Raw genomic sequence first — 13,957 nt, 5'->3', positions numbered from 1 at the left:
CTCCTCACCCCCCAGTGGGATGGGAAGGAGAATCGGGGAAAAAAAGTAAAATTTGCGGGTTGAGATAAGAACGGTTTAATAACTAAAATATAATAATAACAACAATAATACTACAAATATAACAACAACAATAATAATTGTAATGAAAAGGAATATAACAAAAAGAGAGAAATTAGGGCCAAGACAAGTGAGGCACAATGCAATTGCTCGCCACCCGCTGACCCATGCCTGAGCAGCGATCGGCCGCTCCTGGCTAACTCCACCCAGTTTATATACTGAGCATGACGTTCTATGGTATGGAATATCCCTTTGGCTAGTTTAGGTCAGCGGTCCTGGCTGTGCTCCTTCCCAGCTTCTTGTGCACCTGCTTGCTGGCAGATCATGGGAAACTGAAAAATCCTTGACTTGGGATAAGCGCTACTTAGCAACAACTAAAACATCAGTGTGTTATCAACATTATTCTCACACTAAATCCAAAACACAGCACTGTACCAGCTACTAGAAAGAAGATTAACTCAGCTGAAACCAGGACATACATATATCCTATAAATGACCTTTCATTTTAAAAAAGTCATTTTCATCAGGAAAGATTAGATGCTGAATTTTTTTTAACCACAAAATCAAGGCTTCAGAGATTTTTCCACACTTTCATTCTTCAGTCATTTGTTTCTGTCCCTGCTTTGCTCCTCCTTTGTCATTTTGCCCCTCCTTACAACATCAAGAAAAACTGAAAAACAGAGTAAGGAAGGAAAAAACCCCAAACAGCTTACCCTCCTCTGATAGGGGGAAAGGAGAACGAGAAGAAGGGAAAATTTCAAGGCTTCAATTTTTATTATTTTTTCACCTGAAAAGAAAGTAGGAAACAGAAACCTACAGGTTTAATAACTCCAAGTTTCTACCCTGGCAACCCCATTTGTCTATCAGCTCCTCACTCTAGCACCTGGATGTTTCAGCAACATGTACCATGGATGTGCTTCTTGGCTTTGCCTAACCTGGGAGAAGATCAGCCTTAGAAAACTCATTAAATTAGAATCGGGCTTCTCGTGCAAGAACAGCATTGTGCCCATTGCAGGCAGAGACACAGTCACAAGTGTAGGGGGATAAAGAATGAATGACTGAGGGCTGAGACCCAACAGGGTTAAACGTCCCAGCCCTGCCTGCCAGAGACCTGCCCGCGTGGGACCCCTCTGCCCTCCTGGCACTCAGCAGAGACACAAGCAGTTATGGAGACTTAATCCACAAGTACTGGGATCCACTGGCTTATATCCCTATGCATGGGGCAGAGCCCAAGGCCCGCTGCAAAGTGACACAAACCTCTGCTTTGCTCTCCTGTGGGGGGACCTGGATCTGAGCTACTTCTACACATTGCGGATGACTCCTGTCGGAGGTCACAGCCCTGCTCATTTCTTGGACTTTTTCAACCGGCCAACAGGTTTCCATCTACAAACTCTGCCCACGATTGCAGGCTGATGGAATCACTGTTGGCTGATGGAATCGTCCCTGCCTGCATCTGAAATAGGCAGCAGGACCCAGTGGGCAATTTGGAGGAGACCTGCTGGAGAAATATCCACTGCTAAGGTCACCCCCCACCCCCAGGTTGCGACTGCCGGTTTGCAGACAGCGAGTGTTAGACACTCTGCACTCAAAGACTTATCTTCCAATTTCGACGGTGGATTTATAGAAAGAGAAAAGGTGGAAACGCAGCTGTGCAAAAGGTGTATGTGGCACTTGGCAGTGGCTCAGAAAGGACGCGTGTCTAGGTGAGTAGTAACTCACACGCAGCTGAGTGCCACCGGGTGTACTGCTTTGGAGGGAGGAGAGAAAAACCAACAGAAAACCTTTTCTGTGTGGTAGGAAACCTATTCCTGACTCCTGTCCACCGAGACAGCTGTGAGGCAGCCGACAGCTGGCTAACCACAGAAGCGAAAAGGACATAGCTGAGATCACACCTATTGCAAGGAGATTCACAAACCAGTTCTTCACGACATACACAAGAAACCCTGGGTTGTCCCTGTCTCCACGGGATGCTCAGAGCTGACAACTGCTGCTCCCTGGGAGAGTCAGCGACTGCCTAAGCCTTCCTCAACCCCTCTTGCCAAGTTAGGCTTCCTATGAACTGCCCCTTGCTGCCATCCAGAAGCTCATGCAAAACGCTCAGGAGAAGGGGAAGGCTTTTGTCTCTGGAGAGACAATATTAACTTCCTAATATAGGGCATGAATTGTTGGAGGGCTCAGACTTGGGGTAGGAGGGACAGTAATTGCCATAACCTACTTGGCTGGCCCCAAAGGGCAAGGAAGAAAGGGAGGGTCACTAATAAAAATCTTTGCACGGTTGGCCTTCCAGGAAGCAGGGTCAGGGTGGGGAAACGTCCTCCGTGCCAGTGGCAACTCAGCACAGTTCCAGTGCCAGAGCCAGCAGCAAAAACACATTTGCACTGCTTGAGCCAAAACCACAGCAAGATAAAATAAGATGTAAATGCTGAGGTTGAATTTTCACCCCTGTCCCCACAGCAGCAAAAATTCTTACCAATATCACTGACAGTCTCAAGTAGCAAAGGGCTTCAGGGTTTGCCTCAAAAAAAAAAAATAAATACATGCAGTCTTCAATTTAATAAGGCAACATTGTTCTGACACCACGTTAATCAGACGACAAAGGATGTATTTTTTAAGAAACGTTGAAAGTGTTTAATATTTTTTGAACATTAAAACAAGGAACAAGAAGCAGGAACTTTTCAGACCAGAAAGGGTGATGCATACTTTGAAAATGTGTCTTTTCAGGAGTTATGTGCCAATCCTCAGTTTATAATCGGAGGAGCTACTCGAACGGATGTCTGCCAAGGAGAGCTGGGTACGTACAACGCTTCTGAATTTTGTTTTGGAAGAAGAAAAAAAATGAAGCTTCATTTAAAAATTCCTCATACACAGACCGTTTTATTGGGCATCTCCCAGACACGGTATAGAGAGAGGCAGGTACCCAAGAAGGGGACTCACACACCAGCATTGCTGCCTGAGGCAGGGTATATATTGGCTTTTAAGAGCTATGTCAAACTTGGGAGACCCCAAACTGTCTCCTGGAGGCAGGAAGATAATTATCTGTTTGTGGAACAGAAGACTGGCTTGCTTTTCACCTCTTGAAACAGAGCTGGACACCAACCTAACCATGGGAGCGCTTGCCCTGAAGCAAGAGGGCGGGTTTCATGCCCATCCCGGCAAGAGTGGCTCCAAAGACTGAGGGGACAAGGGACGCCAGGGAGGTTTTACCCTGTAGCCTAGTCATCGGAGATTTTATTTGGGAGGCAGAGCAAGTTCTAGCCTCAGTTTCACACAAAACAAATACACAACATCCCGGGAGCAGAGCAGGAACTAGTTTAGTACAGGGGCTGGGGCTACGATGTGCCATTTCACGCTAAGCAGGATGGCCCGTCTGCTTGCAGGCAGGAGTTAGAAACAAAGACCATACCGTAAAAAGTGAACGGAGCACGTAAACTTTGTAATACCACCACAACAAGCAAACTGTTCCAGGCCCTTCATGCTGAGTGTTCCTTCTGCTTGTACGGTGTTTGGTGCCGAGCTGCGAGCAGGGACAGGAGCGACCAGGCACCAGCCACACTGTACAAATGCAGCCAAAAAAGGCAGTGTTGCTCAGCTTCCCAAATTAGGGCCTGATGCTGATGAGATGTCTCTCAGACAGCACTCGTCCTTTCCTGGAGATCCATCATAGAAAAACTTCCGTACCCGTTTTTCTCCAACGCTTGCCGTTGTCTAAACGGAGCTCCTGTGCAAGTGGCCAGAAGGGAGCTGTAAGCGGGGCTTTATTCTGCTGCTGCAGCAGCCGCCTTCCCTGCCTGCCTCGCTGATAAGATCCAGCTCCAGAAGACAGCAGCAGCAACCTCTCCTGACTACATATAGAGGCGAGAAGGCTGAAACTCTTGTAATGAGAATTTGATAGATTAGACGCAGAGAAATCAGCCTTTCTCCCTCCTGCGCTGCTTACGGCAGTACTCCTGACCTTACTGGTCTTCTGGCCCATCCATTGTGCAAATGAGATTCAAACAATTTCTGCAAGTCATTGACAATAAATAATACCAATGCTGGTCCTGTAAACACAGCACCATTAAAGCAATTGCTAAAAAAATTCCCTGGTGCGTCGGCCTGCGCTCCAAATGCTAAAAATAAGATGCCCAATCATACACTTGCTCCAGGATATTTATTCAGTGGATGCTGGAGCAGAGTATGGGGAAATCACTTACTGTATTTCAGGAGAATGGATCAGATAAGTAATAAAAGTGACATTTCTTGTCACCTCCAATTTGGGAAGTTTCTATAATAGCATTAAAAAAAAAAAAAAAAAAAAAAAATCATATGCCTGAAGTAAAACCTCATTTTCCTTGGCAGTTTACAAGCTAAAGGACTGAAGACTTTTACTTGCTCTTAAACTAGAAGAGGTCAAAGCATTATTTGTGTTAAGCCTAGAAATTGAATGCAAGTACCCTGAGCCCCTTTTTATTTCTGTCACCTCCTGAATGTCTCTGTGGAGTTCCAGTCCCTTGTGCTAAATGAGCTTTCATTACAGAGCAATGCCAAAATCCAGCAAGTAGTGGTAACAACAGAACTGGATCCACAACCCTCCTGTGAATCTGAGGATAGTGCCTGGCTCCAGGCTTTCCCAAGCCAGCCTTCGGTGGGCAGTACCCCAAGTTCTAGTCCTGAAAGCTACCCCTAAACCTAGAAGAAAAGTCCCCAGAATCTGATTCTGCTTTTGTTAGGAACTTCCTTTTCTCTCGCTTTCAAAGAAAAGATAAAATAATCAAAGATAATCCAATTTATTTCTGCAAGGTTGCTTACAATTGCTTCTATACACACTGACCCTTCACAAAAACAAACTTCAGAATATAAGCATGGGAATTCCCTTCTAGTGTTCAGGTATTTGCTTTACATCTCTGAGGCATACTATGCTTTTTTTTTTGTATTTGATCCAATACCTTGAATATCAAAGTCCCTGTTACTAAAGCCCTCATGTAAAACACTTCTATTGAAACAGACCCTGATTACATATTTACATAAGCCACGTATGTGACCTGTTAACAAGTCCTTTGGGGAAATAGAGCCTATTTTTAATAATCTTCTCTGACATGTTTCTTTACTTTTAAAAATAACACTGCAGGTCTGGGTTTATATGAACAAAAGGAACAAGAAAACACGGAGTTAGTCTCACTCCATTAAACTTATTTCTTTGACAACAGCGTAAGCCAGATGAATATCAGCTTGGGAAGTTTGATGGGAACTTGAAAGACTTGAAATATTTTAAACGTTCTTTGAACCATATCTTTTTGATAGCTTAGTAACAACTTGAAATGCAGTCACATAGCCTTAGTTATTAAAGGTGACTTACGAACTTTTCTTGCAGCTATCTGAATAAGTTAACCCCAGAATTGTTTGCAGAATTTCTTAAGAAGCAAGTGGCATAAATTTAACTTAAATATTATAAAACATCCTCAAACCCTCTCAGTTTTATATTAGCTTTCCAGATCCACACTGTCTATGTTCATGGGGTGTCTTTTGTTCTGAAGGCTCAGAGGGTACTTACTCCAGCACTGCAGCTCCCTTGGCCTGGGCTGTCAGCTGGAGAAATCCCCTGAAGCCAACGCAGATGCATCAGTTGACACCAGCTGAGGAACCCCCCCCATGCCTGGTTTGTGCACATCTTGTCTTACGGGCAGATTTGAGAAGGTTGCGGGTAGATGGGAGAACAAACCAAAGCCTGACAGCTCTGATATCTGTTGAGGGAGCCTTTGGAGCTCCTGTAGGCATGAGAGCGCTTAATAGTACTGGGTTCGTTCACTTATTTTGCTATAGACATTAATATATGGCCCTCCTGATGTTCAGTCCCCTGGGCCCAGGGGTATTGGAGATCCTTGTTCTAGCAGATATATTCCCTAGATCTCAAAAAATACATTCACTGACACCTCTGAGACCCTAAAGAGAAGAAAGCCTGTTCCTTTGCTGGGTGCCCCTTCAGCTCTCTGTAAACGTCTGCAGAGCTTAATTCATTTCCATAGAAAACTTTAAGAAGCCTTCTTTAGAAATCTTAAAGCAGGAACCGCCTGCAATACCAGAAATTATAAAGCTAGCGGGTCAGTGCTTCCTTGATGTCTGGGAGGATGCCCCAGGTACTGCAAGCTCTGAAGAAGGGCTTCCAGCAGAGACTGAAGCTGAGAGCCAAATCTGCTTGACAATCCGGGAAGCAAGAGCCACAGGACTGTATTGGATCCCTTCTGAACACCAGGCGTTGCTGAAACAGCAACAAGCCAGAGTACAGTCAGGACAGAAATGCCTCTGTACTGTCCAGTTAGATCTTGGAACCAGACACTCGGACTTTTGGCTTGAACTCACTATCAGTAGGTCAATGAAGAGTTTAGATGCTCTGCGGCTAGACACTTTCATGGTAGCTAAAAAGAAACTGAGCGTGGCTCTGTAGCAACTGAAACTAATCAAATTTCTCATTTATTTTATGGCCTCTGCGAGTGCAGTGTGCTTGGGTAAACATCATCAATATAGAGGAGTCACTCAGCTCCCAGGTCACCAAGGATTCGGTATTCTCCGTAGCAATTCGATTATCTCTGTAAACCAGGAGGCGCCTGCATAGTACTGAGAACACGAGCCATCTCAGTACATCTGTGAGCAGCAAGTGATTTTATTTCAAGTGCACTAACAGCCAAAGTAATACTCCAAGATTATGAGTGTATATATATATATATACACACACACACACAGAGCTAGGCTTCATGTTTGTTTACCTTTCCACCAAAAATCCAAGGTCAGAATTGCTTATTTCAAATTAAAAATAAAAAAAAATAAAAAATTGCACTTTACCAACATTACAAATGACTTCAGATTCAGGAACCAAGCTGGCTTCTTTTTAGCACCTTCAGCAGCAGCAGTAAACACTGTAATTGGCACTTGTCTGAAACTTGTTCATGAAATATGAGACTGAGCAGAAAGCAGTTTATGTGCCAATAGGTGATTTAGCCTTGCAGGGCTAAAGTTGAGGACACTTTTTTAAAAATTTATTTTTATAAGCTAAAAGGCTACAACTTCAAATGCATACAATGAGCAGAAATGCTTTTTGATATTGTAATTTTTCTGACTATAACTTATTGGAAAGACATTCTAATTAAATATTTAATGCATTGGTCAATTGGCCTCCTTTCCTCTTCCTCCAAAAATTCACTTTTTGGAAGGGAATCAAATAGTTTCCTCACAGCTTGAAAGATGACTTATAACCTGCAGCTGAATCAGGACAAGTTTGAGTGGTCCTACATAAACTGCCTTTCTAGGGAGCTTATGCTGTTGCACTATCCTGTAGGCACAACCACAAACAAAACTCCGAAATTTGCTGCTGGCAAAATTATGTTGAACTTTGAAAAAAGGAACATGTATTGTCAACTTGTACTTTTTTAGAACTAGTAATATATTGTCCAGTAGTGCTGAGAAAACTTACTAATAGGCCACGATCCCATTATTGTGTACAAGAAGATAAGAGACAACCTGTGCAGTTTAGGCTCCATCCTGGAAGCTCCTTGGTACGGACAGGTTCCTGCATCCTCTTTAATTTGTCTTAAAGCCAATATCACAGGAACCTGAACGTAACGTATCGCTTGTATATAAAGATGCCCCCAAACCATCTGCATCTAGGCATGCCGTGCAAGCCTTCCTTTTTATCAAGTTACTGCACAGCAGCCAATTCCCAGCTAGTTCCTTTTGGAGGGTAAAGTTGATATTTGTTCAGCCACAAGCTTAGCTTACCCTGGGAAGCTAGATTGCATGGTGTGTTTGCTGGAGGCAGAAGTACCAATGCCAACAACACTTGCTCTCCCAGATGCTGAGAAGTTAATTCATACTGTAAGATAGCCATAAAGGATTTCATGCTGCATTTAGCATCTTTTGGGGTTAAGATTCTGAAATTGTTTAGTTCTGAGTCAGAGAAGTAAATAACTTATTTAAGAAAACCCCTCTCATTTCATTGATTCTTCTGCCTAATTGTTCATCAAACATACACCATCCTCAGCAAAAGCCCAGAGTAGTTTCCCCTTCACCGATTGTAGAAACTTGGCCTGGACCAGGAAAGGGAAACCCTTCCAGATGTTGCACATTGGGCGAGCACCAGCTCCTCACTGCTGCAGACCTTCTCTGGTCTCACTGGGGGAGGAGGGACACAACAGGGACACCAGAACCCCCACCCTGCCGCCTTCTCAGAAATAGTATTCTGTACTTCACAGCATGCCAGGAACAGCCAGGGCAGCAAGAAAATCGGGGGTAGCTGAGAAAATGAGGGCTTCAGGTCTAACTTTATACAGCTTTCCATCTTCCTCCTCTGAACAGCCATTCCCCAGACTTATCACCATTGTTTCTACCTCCCCAAGCAAAAGCAGAAATTATAACAGCATAAGGCATACATTTGTGCCACGGAAAGCCTCAAAGAAATAGATATAAAGCAGATCTGAGTGGTCTCAGTCTCATTTTTTCCTGCATCTACATTTTCTTGGGAAAGGAGGTTCTTAAAGCCTTTTTTCCCCCCACCTTGTGCTCTCCCAATTTTGCTTATTTTATACATAGGTACCTAAGGCTGGGAGGAACCTTCCAGGCCAGTAAGTCAAGCCCTCTCCCACAGAATGCCAAATAATTTGTAAAACAATTAGGCTGAAGATGAGCTCGAGAAGGTTTTTACTCATAGTTGCTCCAGAGGCTGAGGCTTTCAGACTCTTTTTTCTATACACACAGCATTTCCAGTTTAAACATCTCACAACCCTTTTATTTTATCTTCTCTTCCGCAGAGGAAATCTTACCTTTCAAGCAAGAGCTCTTGGCTCAAACAACTTTTATGCAAAGTAGCATTTAACCTGCCTCACACTGCCTCTTCAAGCTTCACTTGCATAGGATGAGCAGGACAAATTTTTTTAACCTCTTCTCATAAGAAATGCAGGTGGATGGGGAGAAGCAGGTAATTCAGCCATTTTCTACCCCCTTCCAGCTTGAATACCCTTTCCTGAATATGGCAGCATAGATATTGCAGAGCAATCCTGGGGGAAGGCTCAAGCAGCACCTCACATGCTAATACTAGGTTTCCCCTCCTAGATCCTGCTTTAGCACCCATAATCCAATCAGCCAGCTCGGGTCCTTACAGCTCATCACACCAGGGGTGCTTCTTTACAGGTGTTTTCAAGTCACTGCTTGCCTAACTGGGAACAGCTGTTTCTTGTTCAGCTCATAGGAGGCATCTGAGTACTTCCCAGGGGGGTACAGGCAGCAGAGAGCACACAGCACCAGGCAAGTCCCGGCATCTTACTTTTACAGTTACACTCATCACGGCACTAAATCATAAAGCCCAAGCCAATATAAAGAGTTAACTGCTGCTCTAAGATATTAAATCATGCTACAGATTAAACTCGTTCCTTGGTTTCTCCTTTAGCTTATTTCCACTGAAGCAAGAGCTGTTATGCCAATTCCTTCTGCAGAATATGCACCTGCACAAAGAAACCGTGTCTTGGCGCAGATAATCCACAGGGAACCAGGAAAATGTTAGTACCTTCAGAGCAGTTTTGTTTTCCTAGACTTTCTGCACACCTCAGAAACAACACAGAATCACAGAAGTTCTTCCTGCTGTTTGCAGTATGCAAATACTGTAACAAACCCACGAGTCATTGAGTCTCCCAGGGGCACCGCCTTTGGTGTGAGAGAGGCTTCTACTTCCCCAATCTCCAACCCACAAGAAGCAGGTCACCAACGCAGCATGCAGCCTCCAGGGAGGGCTGGGCATCCTCATCCTTTCTAGGGTAAGGAGTATGCCGGAGAAAGGACTCACCTACTTGCAGAGTTCCCAGGAGACTTCTGCTTCCGTTACACTCATGGGCAAATCTGTAGTAATAAACCTAAGTGCTGGTTCCCATTCAGACCTTCAAAGGAAGGGCTTAGAAGGAGTAGCCACCCAAATGTTCCTGCTATCCATCGAATCTTCTCCAAAAGACAAGAACAGAAGTCCCACTACCCTTCTATCAACCCAGAACTTTTGCCCTCTTCTGCCCTTCTAAGTCCTTACTCCTCCCAGGTGGGGTGGTTTGGGTCTAGTTAAAGTACTGCAGGTCATTAACTCTGTGCTGCCCAGCCAGGCTTTGCAACCCACATACCCCAAACGCCTTCTCTCTCTGGCTATGTTCCCGGTGTCCTGAGGGCATTAACAAGCTTAGATAAAGCAGCCTGCTTTCACAGCTTCATTAAAAAATCAAAATAGCAAAGCCCCAACTAGACCATTGAAATCACCACCATGATCAGCCTCAGAGGCCCCAAGATACCTATGCGGTCTGGATGAGTGGCAAATGAGCAAAAGAGATAAGTAACAACAAAACAAGAATGGATTGCTGAACCCATACCGAGTCTGGCAGGACCCTGCAAAGCACTTGATGCTGGCATTTTGGTCTAGATAGGAGTGTGACATAATGGTGTAAGGATCAGCTCGGCAAACCCATATTTATTAATATACTTTTCTGTCTTGCAACGTATGCGGTTTTAGGTGATTGCTGGCTCCTAGCTGCCATTGCATCTCTCACTTTGAATCCAGAGGTTCTGTACCGTGTTGTTCCCAAGGCTCAGAGTTTCCAGAAGGACTATGCTGGGATCTTTCACTTCCAGGTACCTATATGATCAGGGTATTGAGAATAACAGAGGAAAATGCTTGTATTCGGCTAAACCCAGCTTTGTTTTGTGTTTGGCACAGGCTAGATAGTCAAGAATTATGGTGTGTAAGTGAAATTGGTGGGGCAGAGGGAAAGCAAAGAAGAACAGAGTTAAATAATGTTAAATGATGCCTACTCACTGGCTAGGTTCTGCTGTCTTACAGCTGATAGGGCTCTGGTGAGTTATACAGGTTTTGTAAACTGAGCCAAACCATCACGCCCTGTGAGTCAAGCCAAGCTCTGTCGCTGCCAGCTGTCAAGAGTGAATTCAGGCTGATGCGGTTCCTCCCCGCTCCCTTCCCTTCCCTCTCCTCCCCTCCCCTGGATTTCCTTGCCTGCAGACCCAGTGTGTTGGGACTGAGCCAACCTGCTTTGACTAGAGGTTAGGCTCGGGCGCGAGCAGCAGGGATTCTCCCTGCAAAGCTAAAGGGGGTGTTTTGGTGAGGACAGGTGTTATAGAGCACATACCTATCCCTTCCACCAGCTCATCTCAGCAGAGGGGGTTATTGTGTGAATTATCTTCTTTCCTTTCAGGACTGCATTAAATTCTGGAGTAAATGTTTCTAGTGTTCAGGCAAAATATTAGCATTAGCAATGTTTCACACATTTCCCAGTCTTTTCAGAAGGGATTAGCACTATTGAGTGTTTTCCTTTTGGGTGACCTCTCCTTGCAGCATTTTTACAGGTGCATTGTTTTGGTTTTTTTCCCCCCAGTGGACTGGGCCTTAAAAAAGTAGACAAGAAAAGATACTTTAGAGTATCCTGTCTACATGCTAGCTTTCTGGACTGTTCATCATGTATGCTCTGCATGGAGCACAGACAGTGTTCCAGATGTTATGTGCAACAAGTTGCTGTTAATATTACCTATCAGCAAAATTTAACACAGGGTTAAGAAGCCTGCTCAGTGCTTCACAGGGCTGGGAAGAGTTTGCCTCTATTACAAGGGGGAGGAATCCAACATGGGAATGAAACCTTACAGTGACTTATCCAGGGGGAACTGATGACAGGTGACGGTGTAGGAAGATGGAAGTGTGGAGCTATCATGTGCACACCAGCCCTCATCATGTTTTCCTTTCTTCTTTTCACCAGTTCTGGCAGTACGGGGAGTGGGTGGACGTCGTGGTGGACGACAGGCTGCCCACCAAGAATGGGAAGCTTCTCTTTGTGCACTCGGAGGAAAGCAACGAGTTCTGGAGCGCGCTGCTGGAGAAGGCCTACGCCAAGTACGGGGGCTAAGCAGGAGGCAGCGCTCCTGGGTGTGCAGAATCTGACTGTCCACGTGGTTGCGATGTTAGACACAATGCACTTCACTTACATGCAGCCTCCGTTCCACCCATTATTTACAGTTCCCTCTAGGTCCATAAAGGGTATTGCCAACTGCTGGGTTCAAGGGGCTTTACTTCTGGTGCCCCGGGTCACACTGATGATCACGTGGACTGAGAGATACTACATTATAAACCCTTCTTTCTGCACTGCTAATGCTTACAGGTGGAGATGGCTCCTTATATAGTTCTTGTCATCTCTCCCACAGGTTGAATGGCTCGTATGAAGCTCTTGCAGGAGGGTCCACTATAGAGGCCTTTGAGGATTTTACTGGAGGCATCTCTGAGTCCTATGAGCTGCGGAGGGCTCCTTCAAACCTGTACCAAATCATCCAGAAGGCTCTGAGAGCTGGGTCGCTGCTTGGCTGTTCCATAGATGTAAGAGGCTGCTGCTGCTGCTTTACTCTCCTCACTCCTCTTCTCCAGGCTCTGGTCCATACTGTAAAAAAAGCTCAGACCTATGTTAGACATAGGTAGGAAGGTCTGAAGTAAAAGCAAACTACAATTGGTGGGAGGCTTTTATTGATTTCTGTTATAAAAACTTTGGATGAGTTTCTAAATAACCAACTCTCATCATGCGTCCCTTTTTACAAAACAGCCTGTGATAATACTGAGGACTGGTCTTCCAGAACTTCATTTTCATTCTCTGAGTATGTTTTCTCATTCAAATTCTGTGTAATTTCAGCTCCAGACACTCAACTGCCAGATAAAAAACTCTTTGAGACACTTTGTTGTAGCCTGTAGTCTGATTCTGGCTTTGGTTTTCGGTCCTAAAGATTATTGACACCTGTAATACAAACTCTCTCAAGTTGCAGATGATGTTTGTACACGTTTTGGAAACTTCACACCTTTCACATCCCATTTCATTATCTTGTTTGAAATCCTGCTTCATGGCATATGGGATTGCCAGAGTTCAAATTTTGATATTATGGATCTCAACCAAGGCAGGCTAGAGCTTAGTTCACATGAATATGGCTTTGCAGGTGACTGGGCCTGTTACCTGAGCTAGGAATTGGATTTAGATTTAGATTTCATTGTACATTCTTGAATTTCTGCTGTGCTAGGACTGCATATTTAGGGGCATGAAACTGTGGAGGTGAACTTTTGCTGTGGATGTCACCTCTATTTAATATACTTTGCATCAAGAATATTGATATTCATTGTGCATACCACTTTGGATATCTTCCCCCATATTAATTTGCTCATGAAAGCTGAGCTCATACACAATATATAGTCCTAAATGTGTATACTTTTATTGCCCCAGATAACTACTGCAGCTGAAATAGAAGCAATCACAAGTTTGAAGCTGGTAAAGGGACACGCTTACTCTGTCACTGGAGCAGAAGAGGTAAGCCAGGCTCTCCAGGGCCATCATACAAACCAGCTGCAGTGTCTTCAATCTTCTGATGTCTTTCTGTGACTGACCAAATAAAAACTTTGCTAACTTATGCACCCTCTTACAGAAAAAAGAAAGTACCTGTAGTACTTACGCAGGACAGAAGCTCTGTTACTGGTAGTTATACAGAGTATACTGTGCAGTCTGCAGCTTATACCAATAGACTGGAATACAAAATGTAAAGGTGGGCCAAGGTGTTACTGAAATGGAAGGTACGGAAAAGAGAAACAGGAGAGGAGGCAGCCATTTCCACACGTGTTCATGCTGCACGAGGTGGGAGCGTGTACTTGGCCGGTCAGCGCTAATAAGAAAGGAGTAAAAACCTCTTTCATGAGCTTGGCCATTAGTCTCACCTTCACAACGGGCCCTAGATACTCCTGCTCCTCTGAAACTGGAATCATTACAGAGGTGTCCATGCCAAATAACCTCTTTCCAACCTTGTTGTGTTGTGCGATGTCTCCTGCTTTCGAGGAGGTAGATATTCTGCTGTTTTGTAGCTGATGTTTTTC

The 13,957-nt window shown here is 44.5% G+C and overlaps 1 protein-coding gene across 1 annotated transcript in view; it reads left to right on the top strand.

Annotated features, from left to right (window-relative positions):
- Positions 1–13,957, top strand: part of CAPN8 (calpain 8) — a 30,861-nt gene that overhangs the window by 804 nt on the left and 16,100 nt on the right. Inside the window, exons 2-6 of the mRNA XM_049833543.1 lie at positions 2,779–2,848; positions 10,568–10,686; positions 11,820–11,953; positions 12,262–12,430; positions 13,317–13,400. Coding sequence (XP_049689500.1) covers positions 2,779–2,848; positions 10,568–10,686; positions 11,820–11,953; positions 12,262–12,430; positions 13,317–13,400 — 576 coding nt within the window. The remainder of the gene's footprint in view (positions 1–2,778; positions 2,849–10,567; positions 10,687–11,819; positions 11,954–12,261; positions 12,431–13,316; positions 13,401–13,957) is intronic.

Source organism: Accipiter gentilis, chromosome 30 (assembly GCF_929443795.1).
Source record: "Accipiter gentilis chromosome 30, bAccGen1.1, whole genome shotgun sequence".
NCBI lineage: Eukaryota > Metazoa > Chordata > Aves > Accipitriformes > Accipitridae > Astur > Astur gentilis.
This window is presented reverse-complemented; position numbering and strand designations above follow the sequence as displayed.